General features: G+C 43.4%; 1 protein-coding gene across 2 annotated transcripts in view; it reads left to right on the top strand.

Moving 5' to 3' along the window:
* The window catches only part of STIMATE (STIM activating enhancer), a 67,539-nt gene that overhangs the window by 32,308 nt on the left and 17,455 nt on the right, over positions 1-17,776 (top strand). For both annotated transcript variants that reach the window (XM_084839784.1, XM_084839785.1), the window contains exons 3-4: positions 3,530-3,628; positions 5,344-5,465. In XM_084839784.1, the coding sequence (XP_084695910.1) occupies positions 3,530-3,628; positions 5,344-5,465 (221 nt within the window). The remainder of the gene's footprint in view (positions 1-3,529; positions 3,629-5,343; positions 5,466-17,776) is intronic.

Genomic DNA, 17,776 nt, shown 5'->3' with positions numbered 1-17,776 from the left:
ACTGCAGACTGGAAGGTCGGCAGGTCAGCAGTTCGAGACCCGAGTGAGCTCCCGTCTTCAGTCCCAGCTTCTGCCAACCTAGCAGTTCGAAAGCAAGAAATTGCAAGTAGATAAATAGGCACCGCCTCGGTGGGAAAGGTAACAGCGTTCCGTGCACCTCGGTGTTCAGTCATGCCAGCCACATGACCACGGAAGCGTCTTTGGACAGCGCTGGCTCTTCGGCTTAAAAACGGGGATGAGCACTGCACCCTAGAGTCAGACACGACTGGTTGGGGACACCTTTACCTTTACCTTTTACCACATCAAAGATTTCGGAGCAGTGAACAACAAGATAAAAAAATAAAACCCATAATTAAAACAATTAAAACATTTTAAAAGAACAGATTCTGATCTTAATAAACCGCGGCTGGTCACTCAGGGAAGGCCTCTTGAAATAACAGTGTTTTCAGGAGGCCCCGAAAGCAGCACAACATTGGCGCCTGCCTGACCTCCAAAGGCAGGGAGTTCCACAGGAAGGGGGCCACCACGCTGAAGGCTCTTTTCCTGGTGGACTCCACCTGGGCCATAGGTCCATGTGGAACCACCAGAAGCAAGCCCTCCAATGACCTCAGTGACTGGGCGGGTTGGTAAAGAAGGAGGCTCTCTCAGACATTCTGGTCCCAAGTTGTTTAGAGCTTTGTACGCTAGTACTAGTACCTTAAACCTGGCCTGGTAGTGAATAAGCAGCCAGTGCAGTTCCCTCAGCAGAGGAGTTACGTGCTGAAAAGGGGCAGCTCCTGACAACAGCCAAGCTGCTGCATTCTGCAGTTAATTTTAGAAGCATCAAAGGGCCGTTGCACAAGTGGTAGATCCCATGACTGCAATGGAACCAGTGGAGGTGGAGCAGCCCCGCTGGATACCACCCAACAAGGCCGTGCTGCATTCTGCACTAGCTCCAGCTTCTGGACCAGCCTCAAGGGCAACCCCACATACAGCGCATTGCGGTAATCCAGCCTTGAAGTTATCAGTGCCTGTACCACTGTGGCCAAGCTGCCCCTGTTCAGGAGAGACCGTAGCTGGTGAACCAGCCGAAGATGGTAAAAGGCACTCTGAGCCGCAGCAGCTGCTTGGGCCTCCAGTGGCAATGACGGATCTAGGAGTACCCCCAGACTAGAAACCTGATCTTTCAGAGGGAGTGTAGCCCATTCAGAGCAGGCAATGAGCCTATCTCCCAGACTCAGGAACCACTCACCCAGAGGGCTTCTGACTTGTCAGGATTCAGCTTCAGTTTATTGGCCCTCATCCAGCCCATTACTGAGTTTAGGCACTCATCCAGGACTTGCACAGCCTCGCCTGTTTCAGATGTCACAGGAAGATAGAGCTACATGTCATCAGCATACTGATGGCATTTAGCTCCAAATCTCCTAATGACCACTCCCAGCAGCTTCATATAGATGTTAAACAACATTGGGGACAAGATGGTACCCTTCAGTGCGCCATAGCTCAGTTGCCAAAGGGCCAAGGAATAGTCACCTAATGTTAGTCTCTGAAATTGGCACTGTAGGTAGGACTGGAACCACTGTAACACAGTGCCTCTGATACCCATCCCACGGAGTTGATCCATGAGGATACCATGGTTGATGATATCAAAGGCCTGTGAGAGGTCGAGCAGAATTAACAGGGTTGCACTCACCTTGTCCCTCTCTCAAAAAAGGTCATATATCAAGGTGACCAAGGCTGATTCAGTCCCATAACCAGATCGAAATCCAGACTAGAATGGGTCTAGATAATCAGTATCCTCCAAAAGTGCCTGCAGTTGCTCCACCACAACCCTCTCAAGTACCTTCCCTAAGAGAGGGGTATTTGCGACTGGGCGGTAGTTGTCTACTGCGTTGGGTCCAGAGTGGGCTTCTTCAGGAGTGGTCGCACTGCTGCCTCCTTAAGGACAGCAGGGACCACCCCTTCCCGCGGGGAAGCATTTATCACTCCCTGAACCCCCCCAGTCATTCCCCCTCGGATAGCTTTTATCAGCCAAGAGGGGCAGGGATCGAGAGGGCGTGCGGTTTGTCACATTGCTGCAAGCACCTTGCCCACATCATAAATAAAAATGTTACCTATTCCTTAGAGCAAGGAATATAGTAGGTGATGTGGATTCTTTTCTTTGTCCTTCCAACCATTTGCTAGAATTTCTCAAGTAAATTCCTTTTTCTTAAGATATTTGTCCTGCTTCCAAAAGTACATTAAAACTGTTGCTAACTTTGGTGCTACTGTAATGCACACTCACCGCCGAACTCAAAGCTGCCAGCCTTTGCCTGCTTTGGACTGTAACAAAACATGGTTGGTTATTCTAGAACAGGTCTGTCAAGAATAGCCCAGGGCCTTTGGAATTCCCAGCATGGCCTATGGCCTGCCTTCCATACACCACACAAATTACTTGACTCATCATCGGGGCTTCAAAGTTGATGCCTGTAGTGGGCTGACTTGGCACTGGCTGGTGTCAGCTAGAGTTAGATGGCTCTGTCCGTTTTGGTTCCTCTTTCTCATTTTTCCAATCTTAACGCTCGATTCTTCTCAAGCTTTGAGAATTCCTCCAGGAATTCAGATCATCCTGAACTTTGAGAATTTGTTTATTAAAGTTTGTATAAAATTCATAGGCATTTCTGCGCACATTTCTCCTAGCGCATGCATTTTTGTATTCATTTGGCCTCATATGTTTTGCAAGCAATTTTCCTATTGTAGTGTGTTTTGAACATTATTTTCCCTAATATATTCATTTTTGTATGCATGTTTTGATTGGAGTATTCAAATGCAAAATTCAGAGAAATGCAAATTTCAGAGGATAACTGAGTTTCAGTTCGCATAGTGGTTCAAAAGTACGAAATTAGGTACATTCCCATTAAAATGCGAACTGAACAAATTTCTCCCCCATCCCTAGTGTCAGCCTTTTCCACCATTCTTTCCAAGTTAGCAGCGCAGGTGTCAAGCTGTGTGGAGAACAGAGTGCAGTGCTTTGTTAGTGTCACAAAGCATCAAGCATGCTGTTTCCCTGAACTGTCAGCTAAACTAGAAGGGCATGGAATGGGTGGTGGTAGCTGTGGCCTGTAGAGGCTTGGATGAGAGGAAATTATGGCAGGGTTGGACAGAAAGCTGTGCCATGAGGGAAGGGGGCTTGGGTGGTAGAGCGGAGAGCAGCTGGCAGCTTAGGGCATTAATGGTGCTAATCAGCCCTCCAGCTCATTTGAATTTGACACCCCTGTTCTAGAATAATGAGAAATGTATCAGAATGTCAAATGCAAAACTGAACTTGCCTGTTAATAGTCCTTGGTAATGAATGTCACTTGCACTCCTTTCCCTTTCACCCAGTCAAGTAAGTAAACTAGAAAATGCTCTGCTAGGGTAGAGAGTTGGACATGCAAGAAATAAAATGTTCACAGCTGCTTCAAGACCATTCATTGGTGTATTGTCTTTCTAAGATCTTGCAATATTCTGGTAAGGATCTCTGTGCAGTCAAAGTGCTTAACGTGATGACTACTTTTTTAACTTTCTGTAGGTTTTTGGATACTTCCAAACAAGCCATAGGGATGTTGTTTATCCACTTTGCCAATGTGTATTTATCAGATCTTACCAAAGAGGATGACCCTTGTTCACTGTAAGTAAGACCCTTGTTTGTGTATACGCAACGCTTTAGGGCACAATCCTATTGAAGTTCAGCTGATAAATAGAATTTGGGCCATATTGTTTTATTTTTATCATAAGCAGCTGCACATCCAAGCTAAGAACCCTAAGTTAAATTTTCATAGTCCAGTTCTGTAGTCCTCAAGGTGGAGCAATTTTACCATAAAAGTTGAAAAATAAGGATGAGGGATCAGTAGTGCAGTAATGACACAGTTTTATATTATCCAAGACAACAGTGACCTCTGGTGGCCTCTTCTATAATAATAGGTCAAATTTGTACATCCCAAAACTGATCAGTCCAAATGTCTTAATCCATCTGGCCTATCATCCTTTATATAGGGAAGTGTTTAAAACACTTCTAATGCAGCTTCTTTTGCCTTTCTGCTAGTATTTTTGCATTCAAACATCTACAAACAGGTTAAGTAGGCACAGAAATTTCTATCATTACATGTTTATCCTGCTCTTCTTCCAAAGAGTTCAGGGTGGTGTACAATCTCTCCCCCACCCCCAATCACCTGCCCCAGTTATTATCCTGGCAATTAGCCTTTAAGGTACGTTATACTAAGAATGAGTGGTTGGACCAAGGTTACCTAGTGAGCTTTATGGCTGAGCAGGGCTTGGATCTGGATTGTCCTGCTTCAAGACCAACACTCTAACCACTATATTACATTGGGGTGGTTAGCATGATCACTGTGGATTAAACAAGCCACAGTGGGCCAGGCACCATTTGCCTAATCAGCCAGGTGGTGACTAGGCAAATGGTGCCCAGCATGTGCCATGGCTTAAACAAGCCACTGTGGCTTGTTTAACCCACAGTGGTCGTGCAAACCAGATCACAGTCTCTGTGTCTTTATGTGTGTCTTTGCCTGCTACACTAGCATTAAAAATGTAAGGGGCTTCATTAGAGATATTTTAATTGATCAAAGGTTTTTAATCAGTGTGTCTAACAAATTAATTGACTAAATGTTGCAGCCTCTGCCCTCAAATACAACAGAGAATAATATGTATCTATTGTAGATAGATGCTAGAAGTTAACAACTCCTACATCAAAGAAAAAAGGTAGGGAAACTCAGGCCTACTTTCTCTCGTGACTTGACTTCGCCCACATTGCCTTTTTTGGCTGTCTAAAGTCTTGTAGGCTTAGACAGTAAACATAAAAAGGGCACAAATCCTGGCTTAGAGGAGCCATTTGGATAAAGTAAATAGAATCTGCAGTGCAAGAGTACTTCCTTATTACACACTAGGATTTAAGTTTAGATGTATATGGAAAGGTGAGTGTTTGGCTACATGTAAAGGAGTGCCACAAATACAGGTGTCTTTCTATACTGTGCAGTCACTGGAAAAATAATGCACATGTTAAATCTTAACTTACAGGGTGCTGTCAAACCTAGACAACTAACAAAACAGAACAAGTATAATAAAATACAGGGGCCTTCCAACCCTATTGCTAGACTTGTGTGTGTTCTAGGTATCTACATTCTTGAAGTGCAGTGAAGAATATCAAATCTGAAAATTATTGTATGATTATGCAGGTTTCTGGGCATCAAGCTTGAAAATGTGGAGGCACTGTCAAAGTCTAAGCACTGGCTGAAGAGGATGGTTTATAGCGATAAGGATGGGGATTTTGATTATATCAAAATGATACGTCCATTCTTGGATTCCTTTTCTGTATTTTTCTCATCATCTTAGGTACTTTATCAACTTTCTGCTAGATGCAACCTTAGGAATGCTGCTAATTTATGCTGGTGTGCAGGCAGTAAGCACCCTTGTTGAATGGCAGCAGTGGGAGTCTCTTCGCTTTGGTGAATATGGTAAAGATTTTTATTCTTGGAAAGAATGCTTTGGGGCTAGCCTGCGTCAATTATTACTGCTGAATATTTTTTTGTAATTAGCTTATCAACTTTGGCAGCTTGTGTTTTCCAAAGTGCAGATGCTTGATCACTACAAATGGCTGCAACATGAACCTGTAATGCTAGATAAGTGTTGTGAAATCTTATATAAAATTATTTCTCCATCAAATATCAGCACATCAATTGGCCAAGGATGGTGGGCATGTTTTGTGATACATTTATGCTATTTCCTAGCTGTGAGATTCAAGGACCTGGTCAGATGTTTATTTCTCCTGCCCCCAAAATGACTCCACCCTTTTCCCCTTGCTTCCCCTTCATGCTTGGAATGTTTCCCAGAACCACCTGTGTTGATGCCAGTTCTCTTACTCCTTTTAAATCCCTCCTCAAATCTCTCCTGTTCTCTCCTCAAATCTTTCCTGTTCGGTGCTATCCCCTAGCTCATACAGTTCCCCTATCTCCTGCAATGAAGTCTTAAATATGTGTAAGTAAACACACATTCTCCCCCTGCTTATCCCTGCTTCTCTTTTTTGCTACTTCTTCTGCCTCCCCTGTGTTGAATTTTATATGCCAAAATTTGTCCCCTTGCATTTTTGTAAAGTACCATGAACATTGATGGCACTAAATAAATGATTAAAAAGTTGTAATATATCTGGATCTGGTATGAGGCAGACCAAGTCTCAAGCTGATGTGAACACTGCCTACCCTGGTCTTCATTGGTAGAAATACTTTAGTGCTGCATCTTAAGTATAACTTGTGTTTCTTCCTCACCAACTTCAAATTATCCTGCATACTGCCACTTCTAAGTCCTGGCAAGGCATTTACTTCTCAATCCAATTGTGAGTGTTGAGCTCATACGTATGTTTGCCTCACCCTCTCCCTGGCTAAAAAGGTTTCGTACAATACTGGATTTATCTGTATTGGGGATTTCTCTAAATCCAGTTATCACCCCCTTTCAGTCTGAGAGGGGATTCAGGAAGATTCCAGAGACAGATAAACCCACTGTTGTGCCAGGTTGGGCATCTCTTTCTATTCAAGCGATTTGTTCCCCTGTCACATTGGCTGAGGAATTAATGACATGTAAGGGCTTAAAAGTGCCTGGGATGTTCTGGAAAAGGTCAGTTAGGAACTCACGTTAGAATTACCAGAGCACAGCAATGCAATCTTGGCCAGGATCCAAACAATGGCTTTAGGCTTTCCCAGTGGGATTTCTGACTGGGGGCGGGTGGGCAGAATGCCACATAATGTTACAAACTGCTAGGGAATGTTTCCTCGTTTCAAAAGCGGCTTGCCCTGTGGCATGGAGGGTAGGTGTTCAAGAAACAAAAGCCCCAAGCCCCATTGGGCATTCGGAGCGAATAGCACTATTCTTTGTGTTGTAGGCGTTGGACAGTTAATGTAGATTACAGAAAGTGAGGTGTGTTGCAACAAATCTGTGTTTCCTAAAATGAGAAAGATTCTTCTTTCAAGATCTCTAAACATTGCAAGTAGATTTCAGCTGAGTATCTACAGGCAAAATACCTAAAATAGCCAGTGGCATCTTTGAGTTGAGTTTTGCTTAGAAAGTAATTGAAAACTCTCCATAAAAGCCAGTTCATTTTAAATTGTGTTCTTAGTAGATACTTCACGTTGAGGAATTACTTGTGGCATATTAGTAACAATTCTCTCTTAGCAGCTGAGTATTCCAGCCAACTGCAGGATGCAAGTATTCTGGGATTCCATATGTCAAATTGTCAATCAGGATTCATCACCTTCTGGTTTCTTGGGCATTCTGTCCCATAGTCCAGCTTCTCTATGCAATCACAAGGGACAAAAAAGAGTAGGGGTGAGGGAGAAAATTAAGGGAAACCCCCTGTAGGTGGTCCTAAAGTCTTGAATGCTATGTTACCTGTGTAAGTTGGTCTTCAACATACTTGCTTTAAAAATATGAAGAAATTAAATTAAATCTAGAATCCCCCCCCCCCACTGTAGCAGTAGTGCAGTACCGTCCTCTGCAGTGGCAAAGCCAATCAGAGGGCTAAGTGGGTGCAGCCCCATCCCCACTTCTCCCCCCGCAACCTGTCTGAGCAATAATAATAATAATAAATCTTTGTGGCACCGTTGCCAGCTTCTCTGTGTCAAGGACTCCTTGGAGGCCTCTCTCAGTCTAATCCAGTAGCCAAGTCCAGACACAGACAAAGGAATTCCTTTCAAAGCTTTATTCTTCTTTTACAACTTAACAACTATACCGATTGCAACTAGATCTGAGCAGCACAGTACCTACGCCCTAAGTTGGAACAGTTGGTCCCCGTTTGAAAGGAAATTACTGGCAGACCCCTGAACTTAAGGACTAGGGAGAGTCCCTCCCCTTTTCCCTTGGATCCTCTGGGCGCAGCCGTTGTTTGCGCGCCAACCTGGCATTACGCCTCCTTTCCGCACCCTCCATCTGGCGCCGCTCTCTGCGTCTGCGTCGCGCATCCACCAAGTCTGCTATCTGTGCTTGGTCACTCCCTGGACTGCTAACTAAACTAGGAATGCTGGTGGGAGGAATCTCCATCAGCTGTTGGTCCTGGGAAAGAGAAGCGTGCTCCTCTCCCAGGAGCGACTGCTCTTCCTCAGAATCAGAACGACTCTGGGATTCTATGGGCTCAGTGTCCACCCTGACACTCTGCTGCTGCTGCGGTGCAACCAGGATCTCCTGGTCCAGCTCAGCAGTATCACTGATGAAACTCCGCATGCGCACGTTGACTCACAGGCGCAGAGCGTTTCCCAATAGGGGAAAAACTTTTGCTGCTGCCTGCTGGGGTGCGCTCCCCTCTGGTGGCAGAGAGGGCTGGCTACGCAATCATCATAGACCCCTTCCTTCTCAACGGAGGGGTCCTGGGTGAGGCTGAGGCGCCAGCAGTGAGCAGAGCAGCAGCCTTCATTCACTCCATTGGCTGGCCAGCTCACACTGGATAATTTGCTGAGCCAGTCTATTAGTACCTCGCTGTGGGGCAGAGCCAGGCACTTTACAACTTTTCTCTCCAATCTTGTTTTCCTTCCCTTGTATTCTTCCTTAGCTTGATGGCAACATCCATTTTATTACCGGTATATTGTTGTTTAAACTTAGAAGCCTTAAGGAGATGTGTCTAGTGAATCCCTTATTGTGTGAGTGAGTGTGTGTCAGTGTGTGAATCCCAGGGAAGGGGTGAGGATGAGAGAGAGAGAGAGTGCGTGCAGATGTGCACAAGGGGAAGGGTGAATGGGACATGTAGAGCAATCCTGTGTAGGTCTACTCAGAAGTAAGACCCACTGAATTCAGTGGAACTTATTCCCTTGTAAGCATACATAGGATCAAAGCCTTAAGACAAGGGCAGACATGTTATTGAGGCCTGAGGATGTGGACAAGGTGCTTGGCCAAGTCCGGTCGACCACTTGTGTGCTTGACCCTTGCCCTTCATGGCTTATTACATCAAACAAGGAGGGGATGTCCGGCTGGGTCCAGGAGGTTGTAAATTCCTCCTTGAGATTAGGAGTGGTGCCGGCCTCTTTAAAAGAGGTGGTAATCAGACCACTCCTGAAAAAGCCTCACCTGGACCTGGAGGACATTAACAATTATAGGCCAGTGGCCAACATCCCCTTCCTGGGCAAGGTGCTTGAGCGGGTTGTTGCAGGACAGCTCCAGGCACTCTTGAATGAAACAGATTATCTAGATCCATTTCAGTTGGCTTCAGGCCTGGTTTTGGAACAGAAACTGCCTCAGTCGCCCTGTGGGATGACTTTTGCCAGGAGAGGGACAGGGGGAGTGCAACCCTGTTGATTCTCCTGGACCTCTCAGCGGTTTTCGATACCATCAACCATGGTATCCTTCTGGATAGGTTGTCTGGGTTGGGAGTTGGAGGCACTGCACTGCACTGGTTCTGGTCCTGCTTGGATGGCCGATTCCAGAAGGTGGTGCTGGGGGATTACTGCTCTGTGCCAAGGCAATTATGCCATGGGGTTCCACAGGGCTCTATTTTATCCCCCATCCTGTTTATCATCTACATGAGTCGGCTGAGGGAGGTTATCCGGAGGTGTGGGCTAAGGTGCCATCAATATGTGGATGACACCCAGCTCCACCTCTCTTTCTCATCAAACCCAGGTGAGGCAGTGGCTGCTCTGAATCAGGACCTGGGCACAGTAATGGACTGGATGAGGGCCAATAAGCTGAAACTCAATCCAGACAAGATGGAGGTACTGTTAGTGGGTGGTTCGTCTGCCCAGCTAGGTGATATTCAACCTGTTCTGGAGGGGGTTGCACTCCCCCTAAAGGATCAGGTTCGTAGTTTGGGGGTGCTCTTGGATCCAGAACTGTCACTTGAGACACAGGTGAACTCAGTGGCACAGAGCACTTTTTATCAGCTTAGGCTGGTATACCAACTACACCCTTATCTGGACAGAGATAGCCTAGCTACGGTTATCCATGCTCTGATAACTTCTCGTCTGGATTACTACAATGCGTTATACGTGGAGCTGCCTTTGAAAATGGTTCAGAAACTTCAGCTAGGGCAGCAAGATTGTTAACAGGGACTGTCCAGTGAGCTCATATTTCGCCAGTACTTTTCCAGCTGCACTGGCTGCCAGTCCATTTCCAGGCCCAATTCAAAGTGCTGGTGTTAACATTCAAAGCCCTTAACAGCTTGGGGCCAGGTTATCTGAACAATCGCTTTCTCCCATATGTGCCTGCCCAGACCCTAAGATAATCCTCAGCAGTCCTTCTCTGTGAGCCCCTGCCAAAGGAAGTGAGGCGGGTGGCTACTAGGAAGAGGGTCTTTTCCGCTGTAGCACTCCGGCTATGGAATGAGCTCCCTAGTGAGGTTCGCCTGGCACCTACAGTATATCCCTTTTTTATTTTCCCAGGTATTTTAGCATTTTATCTTTCCTGTCTTTTAGTTTTGCTGTTTTAAATCTGTATTTTAAATCTCTGCATTGCTGCTACATTTTATTCTGGTGTATTATTGTACTGTGGTTTTAATGCTTTTATATTTTATATTGTTTTATTGTGTGCTTTTTGGTTTTAATTTTTGTGAACTGCCCAGAGAGCGTCAGCTGTTGGGTGGTATAGAAATTAAATAAATAAATAAATAAGATGTGTCTCTGTGTGAATGCCTTGTTGTGTGGTGTATCTCTCTGTATGTGAATCCCTGGGGGCAGGGGGGAGTGAGTGAGTGTGAGAGTGTGTGTGTGTGTGTGTGTGAATACCTTGGGGTGGGTGTATGAGGGGGTTGTCTGTGAGTGTGTGCCTCTGTGTGTGTCATGGGGCAAGGGGTCTGTGTGTTTTGCGATGGGTTCCTGCTGGCTTCCCAAGGGATATATTGCTCATCATCATTATTGCATGCCAAGCGGCCAACTGTGGATGTGCACAGAACCTGCTTTCTCCTGACCAATCCAGTCCTCCCTACTTCTTACAAGATACACATAACTTGGAATTTTGTAGTGTGTTGTTCTGAGTAGGTCTGCTTTGGTGGATGCTTTGAGATGGATTTACAAAGGCGTGGATTTTCAGAATTTGTTCCTATGTTCCAAAGGCTGCTTTTCTGTGGGGCTCTGAAGATACCACATTATTATTTTAATTATTATAATTGTCATTATGGCTGTGTGGATTCTCCCCTCCCACTCATCACCTTAAAGTCACTTGATTGTCTGTGGAATGGGAGTTGTTGCTGGAACAGGAGAATGTGGGTTCAAAGGAGTGCTTTTGTGTGGCTGGGTGATTTCCGCATCCCCTCCTTTGCATGTTTGGTGCCTCGGTTTTCCCTTTCTGTGGTATGGGCTGCTGAGTGTTGGGGCTTAAAAGACTGTTCCATGTCCACTTGACCCCCTTGGCTCCACCTCTCATGACCCGCCCTCCACCCCACCAGTAAGACTGGCCATCAACCTCCACTGGGTTCCTCCAACTGTTAACACCCATAGGTATAAAACTGGAAGGGAAGCTCAACATTCTCTTTAAACTGAACAATTACAGCATAGATTTAAAAAAACAAATTACTATAGTGTGGCAAAGGCAACGTTCCTTCTTGGCAATTTATTTTAAAAGTTCTCAAATTCGAGAGTATGGGTTAGGACTTGGTCCTTAAGATTCTTCACTCTGAAGTGCAATTTCTGAATCTGCTGGCAAGGCACAGACATTGTATGACTAAACTCAAGTGGGCGAGGATTTGCCATTGGGGTGAACATGTCAAAACAGAAATAACGTTGGGAAAACTTCAAACCCTGTTTTAAAATGTTTACAGCTTGGACAAAATGCTGATGTCTATTGGTAGTGGAGTAGAGGATAGGATAGGACATACCTGATCACTTTTTAGATGTGCTGAGATGTGCAACTAATGGTAGCAGAAACATGAAACTTTTGAATGGAGAATCCTATAAAGTAGTAATTGTATGTGGCCTTGTGGCAAAAATTGGAATATGGTGGTCTCGTAATCTGAGCAAAGACCCTTTTACATACACAAGTAGATTTTTAAAAGTGAATAAATCAGCCATGTAGTTTTCCACTTTTCTATAGGGAAAAGTAGTTAAGTTGCAAACTGCATCTCTTACCTTTCCACTGTCGTATTCTTTTGCATTTCCTAGGCTGGAGGTGTGGCATAGCTGTGCGTGCACTGACCGCAAACCCTTTTAGTCAGAAGACCAAGAGAGCCCCATGAGCTTTGTTTCCAAACATAGCAATGCTACTGCAGTTGCACAAGTATCCTCCTGCCTCAATAGTAAGGCTTGATGGCGGCTGGTGATGGTGGTGGAAGAGGAGACTGAGCTGCTGAAGCACAGGCAGGTAGCTGTATGTCCCACTTCCTCTTTTCTGGTAGGAAGAGAACTCTGGAGGTGCCTTCTCAAAGCTATGGCAGTGGAGACAGGTGAGGGGAGTAGGGAGATTGGGAAGCCACTACTGAATGGCTATTTGCAAGGCCGCTATGTGGAAGAAATCTTAACTTTGTCAATGTAAGTGTTGGTGGATTTGAAATGCTTCTGTTTCTAAAACTTGTTACGTGGTTGTGGGTTTCCAGTGGGCAGCTGCTTGGCCACTGTGTGAACAGAATGCTGGACTAGATGGACCCTTGATCTGATTGAGCAGGGCTCTTCCTATGTTCTTAGGATTAAAATGTTACTGTTGCTGTTGCTGGAGGAAAAATGATACGTTTCAGTGCATTTGTGGAAGCAGACAGAAGCAAGTTGGTGCCCAATTGAAAGGATATGTTCATCAGTGTTTATAACTAGAAAAATGAATGTTCTATTCTCCCTGATTTAACTAATGAAATACCCCCTGACCTTTCTTGCATTTTCAGATTGTTTATCACCTATGAACCCATCTACTTTTCTAGACATAGTATTTGATCCCTGATGATTCATTGTTTGATGTTATTTCTATAGGACAACAAATTAGTATATTGCGAGTATGTCTTTATTTGGATTTAATATGCTCGTATTTCAGGAAGACAGTTGATACTGCAACATATGCAGAAGGAGCTGTTGGTGACATGACAGATTAAGTTGCATAGGGCGAGTGGAGGAATCTGTGTCTAGCATTTGTACTTCTTTACCAATCTCATTTGGTCAACAGTTAGCTGAAATATGGGGAATACTATTTCAATCTAGAACAGTAGTAACTTAATATGCAAGAACCAGGAAACCGCTAAAATCCATGCTTGTAACATGTTACAAATTATATCTTGGCCCAGTGTTGATGTAATGCTACTAATCTCTTATCTGCAGTTAAGAAATCAGGAACAGGCTAAAACCTTCCATGCTTTCTGCCCTCTCCCATGCAAATTTGGCCTTTCCTTCTCTTGTCAGAGTTAACTATGGTGTAGCATTACAGCATAACATCATGGACACTATTTGGAGTTAGCTTTTAGGCAGAGCTGGAAACTAGGATATGAAGTTGATCCTTCAATACTTATTAGGGTCAGTGCAGATATAATGCTATACTGTGCGGTGACAAGGGGTGGGAGTTGGGAGGATGCAATCCTGTAGCCTTCTCCCAATCTCTTAACTAAGAGTGTCAGTGCTATATCTGCTCTAGGCCCCTATCCTCAGTGCTTTGAACTGAAAAGAAGTATCCACAGAACTCTGGCATCTCTCATCATCACTTTCTCTTCTGTGCTTATTGTCACTCAGTATAGTTGTTTACTGGCAACTTCATTTTGCTTGTGCAAAACTAGGTGTTTTCACAAACTACCAATTTACTATAGAAATGATTCCAGTGCATATGCTGGTATGTTTTTACCTTGCCTTTTTCTTGACTCTTTCTTGGTTTTTTTAGTCTTAGAAATAGATTTGTCAATTTACTTGAAAGTCTTCCTATTCCTACTTTAACCTGAAAATAAGCAGTATGATTACTGCTTTTACATTTATCCCTTGTACACAGGGCAATCTGTTCTTGTTATGTAATGAGGAAGGTGGGCATATAACTGAGGGGCTTCTATACTGATGCTAACACGAGGACGCTAATTCCTGCTTTGACTTCCCAACCTGTTTATCAGGATGCTACACTGCTGGGGAATTCCCACAGTAAGGGGGACATGTAGTGTAGACGGACCCTTCCCGTGTTACATGTAAAGCTGCTTATTCCTTTTAAAATAATGGAATAGGCTTATAAACACTTAGATTATATTGACTATGGCTTTCTCATAACCAAATAATTTCATAAGCACCTTAATAAACCCAAGGTGTTGAACAATATAAAACAGAAAATAAAAGACAGAGCCCTGACATCAGGCTTGCAGTGTAAATAAAGAGAAGGAGAAGGTAGGGGTAAGGTAACACAGTCACCAAGACTTGGTTTCATAGTTCCATCTGTAGGCTTGACCTCTGCCAAAATATAATAGAAACATGTTTGTTTGTTTTTTAATGAAAGCTAAAATTCTTGTAACACGCAAGCTGCCAAAATGTATCTTCAGACACATGAAGAAAAGCATAGAAGAAGGTAAAGAAAGGCAATGGAGGAAGAGACACACTAGGCTAAGTGTGTCTTTTCTTGCATCACACATTGTGAAGAAGTGATTTCCATGTAGGTGCTGTATATTTTTTTTATTTATTTAAAAAATGTATAAGCTGCCTCTTAAGGCAAACCCTTCCAAGAAGGCATATAACAAAATTTAAACTCTCAAAATGTAATAAGAACAGTAATAAAAACAGTGTTAAATCAAAATTAACAATTAAAACCAAACAGTGTCATGTACACAGCAACCCCAGTGGAATCCTAATTCAGTTATAGGTCAAGGTAAACAGGTGAGTCTTTGGTTTGCAGAAATACAAAAAAACCCTACACAAAACTAAGGGGGTAAAACTCCCCCAAACAGCCCAATGAATACTGAGCATATTCAGCAACCTCCAACAGCCTCAGGATGATAAGTGTCAAATGGAAAAGAAAACAAGGAGGGGAAGAGTGAGTTGGCCTACAGCTTATAGTATCCTGGAGGAAGATGTAGCTGGCTGGCTGGAATCCTAAACAGAAACATTCCTGTTAAGAGATAAAGATACACTGCAACTTTTTGTTGCAGATTCCACTTGCAATATTTCTATCCCGCTAGCTAGTTCTTTACCCAGAGACGCTTATAGCAGAGGCATAAAACAAAACAGTTGGAAACGTAAAATGCAATACAACGATCAGAATAACCAAACGCAGAGTTATAAAATATGAAACACATTAGCATTAAAATGTGCACCAGGTACAAGTAATACATGGAAAGCCCACCAAAGCAAGAGTGCTCATGTTTTCTGACAAACAAAGACAAGGAGTGCCTGATGGAACCTGATCAGGAGAGAGTGCTCCAGAGCCCTGGCGTTACCACAGAGATGATGCTCTCCATTTGTTGTTGTTGTTCAGTAGTTAAGTCATGTCTGACTCTTCGTGACCCCATGGACCATAGCACGACAGGCCTTCCTGTCCTCCACTCTCTCCCGGAGCATGCTCAAGTTCATATTCATTGACACTCTCCATAGGGGGCAGTAATAGAATAAGGGCTTGGAGTCAGAATTCATTTAGGGGGGAATTGAGAGTGCCCCTGTTTTTAAAAAATCTATTGTAGAAGTTTAAATTTTGCTGTCAAACAAAATTTCATAACCTTTAAGATACACAAAACATCCATAAGTCTGTTGTATCTTGGCAAGCCTGTAAAAGCTGTGTGCATATTTCAAACTCCATACTAAATGGAAGAGAGATGGCCCTAATATACCAATTCAAAATCTGCATAGGAAAAGAGAGGCTAGAACTTTTATTGCTGAAATGTTTTTTAATGCCTTGTAATTAATTCTTATCCCAAATCTCTAGACAGATGTATACATTTAATTGAAATGTAGGTTGTTGTTAAGTCACTTTTATAAGAGATATCCAGACTTCAGAGTGTTGAGTGCTCAAGTGTTATATACAAACATAAAAAAATATAAACAACAAGGCCAGCTAGTAAAAGATCTGGTGTATGTCTTTCAAAGCCTCGCCAGAAAAGGAAATGGCCAGGGTCCATTCCACATTACAGCTGTTTAAAGGTATTTGAGTTTCCATTGCACAGTTCTCAAGCTCAGCTGTTAGTCTGTATTTGAAGTTATCATAAAACTGACTTGAAGGTAGAGGGTGAAATATAAAAAATAGCTGGATTCTAGATGTGTTGACACTGCATGTTCAAAACCATATAGCAAATCGAACTGTGTTTGCAAGGTTTTAAAAATTCATCTTGTTGCTAGTACTTCAATCCATGTTCCATTGTGTGTGTGTGTGTGTATGTGTGTGTGTTTGTGACCAAGAACTGTCAAGCTATTTTTTTAACATACATTTGTACTGTTGTATTTTAGACAATCCAGTTCTTTCTCCAGAAGAATTTGTCATTTAATTTGTTTATGATTAAGAACGCCAAAGAATCCTACAATGGCTTCAATGAAATAATTTAAAATAGTACTAAAAACATAATGGTCATTTAATTAGTATAGTGAATATATTTGAGATATTAGGATCCTCTAGAAGACTAGGGAAGTGCAAATACAGTGTGCATCGTAGAGGGAATTATAAGCCTCTTAGCTTGTCTTATGTACTTGGGAAGATATTCAAGCAAATAATAATACAACAACTTATGAGTATTCAGAACAAAACTGATAATAGCAGTCAACGTGGAATAATTGAGATCGATTATTATTCATTCATTCATTCCATTTCTATACTGCCTAATAGCCGAAGCTCTCTGGGAAGTTCACAAAAATTAAAACCACAGAGTGCAGCATAAAACAATACAAAATATGAAAGCTTAAAACCACAATCACTTCAGTCTAGTTTGCTTATTTTGGTAAAAGTGCTAATAAAGGGCTTCAGCAAGGCATTTGGCCTTATCCTCCATCACTTGCATCAATCAACCCTGACTGTTCATTGGAAGGACAGATACTGAAGCTGAAGCTCAAATATTTTGGCCACCTAATGCAAAGAAAAAACTCCCTGGAAAAGACCCTAATGCTGGGAAAGATTGAAGGCAAAAGGAGAAGGGGACGGCAGAGGATGAGATGGCTAGATAGCGTCACCGATGCAATGAATATGAATTTGAGCACACTCTGGGAGAGAGCAGAGGGCAGGAAGGCCTGGCGTGCTATGGTCCATGGGGTCATGAAGAGTCGGACACGACTGAACGACTGAACAACAAAACTAGGATCTCCAGTATGGACACCTCTCTTGCTGTCCGCCAGGCCCCCTGCCCTTCATACCTGTCCTCTTTGTGCATTTTGTCTTTCTGTTTGGGTGGGTATGTTTTGCCTGGGATTTGTGTGTTGTGTGTGTGTGTTTTGCCTGTGTTGGTTTTTCAATATTTTGGGTGTGGGTGAATGTTTTGCCCCGGGTGTGTTTCTTTGAACAAACACCAGTTTGCCTTCTGGGAAATGGGTATTTGGTTGTGCTTTGAGGGGGCAAATTTGGCATTTGGCTCAGACCCCAGCTTTGCCTTGTACTCTGTTTCTTGGCCAAGTTACTTTTCTCTGGGGCTCATTAGTTAGCTTTCTGAGAAATGGGAGTTGGAGTAGAAAACTGGGTGTTCAAAATAGTGGTTTTGTGTTTTGGAGCGAAGACCCCGCCTTTCCCTTGTACTTCGGTTCTTGGGCAAGTTATTTTATTTTAGTCTCACCAGTTTGCCTTCTGGGAAATGGGTGTTTTATGACCAGTTATATCCACCATGGCAGCCATTTTTGTGAGAGTGCCATGGGACTCTGTCAAAAATCCGAATGTGATCACAAAATATCACTTCTCTGGGAATAAGCTATTCTGATTAATTTATCAATCTCCAAATTTGGAAAAGCCTTTACAT

The sequence above is a fragment of the Heloderma suspectum genome, chromosome 2, assembly GCF_057233095.1.
Source record: "Heloderma suspectum isolate Gila_16-S chromosome 2, 16-S_ref, whole genome shotgun sequence".
In the NCBI taxonomy this organism is placed as follows: Eukaryota; Metazoa; Chordata; class Lepidosauria; order Squamata; family Helodermatidae; genus Heloderma; species Heloderma suspectum.
Note: the sequence above shows the minus strand (reverse complement) of the source record. Positions and strands in the feature narration are given on the sequence as shown.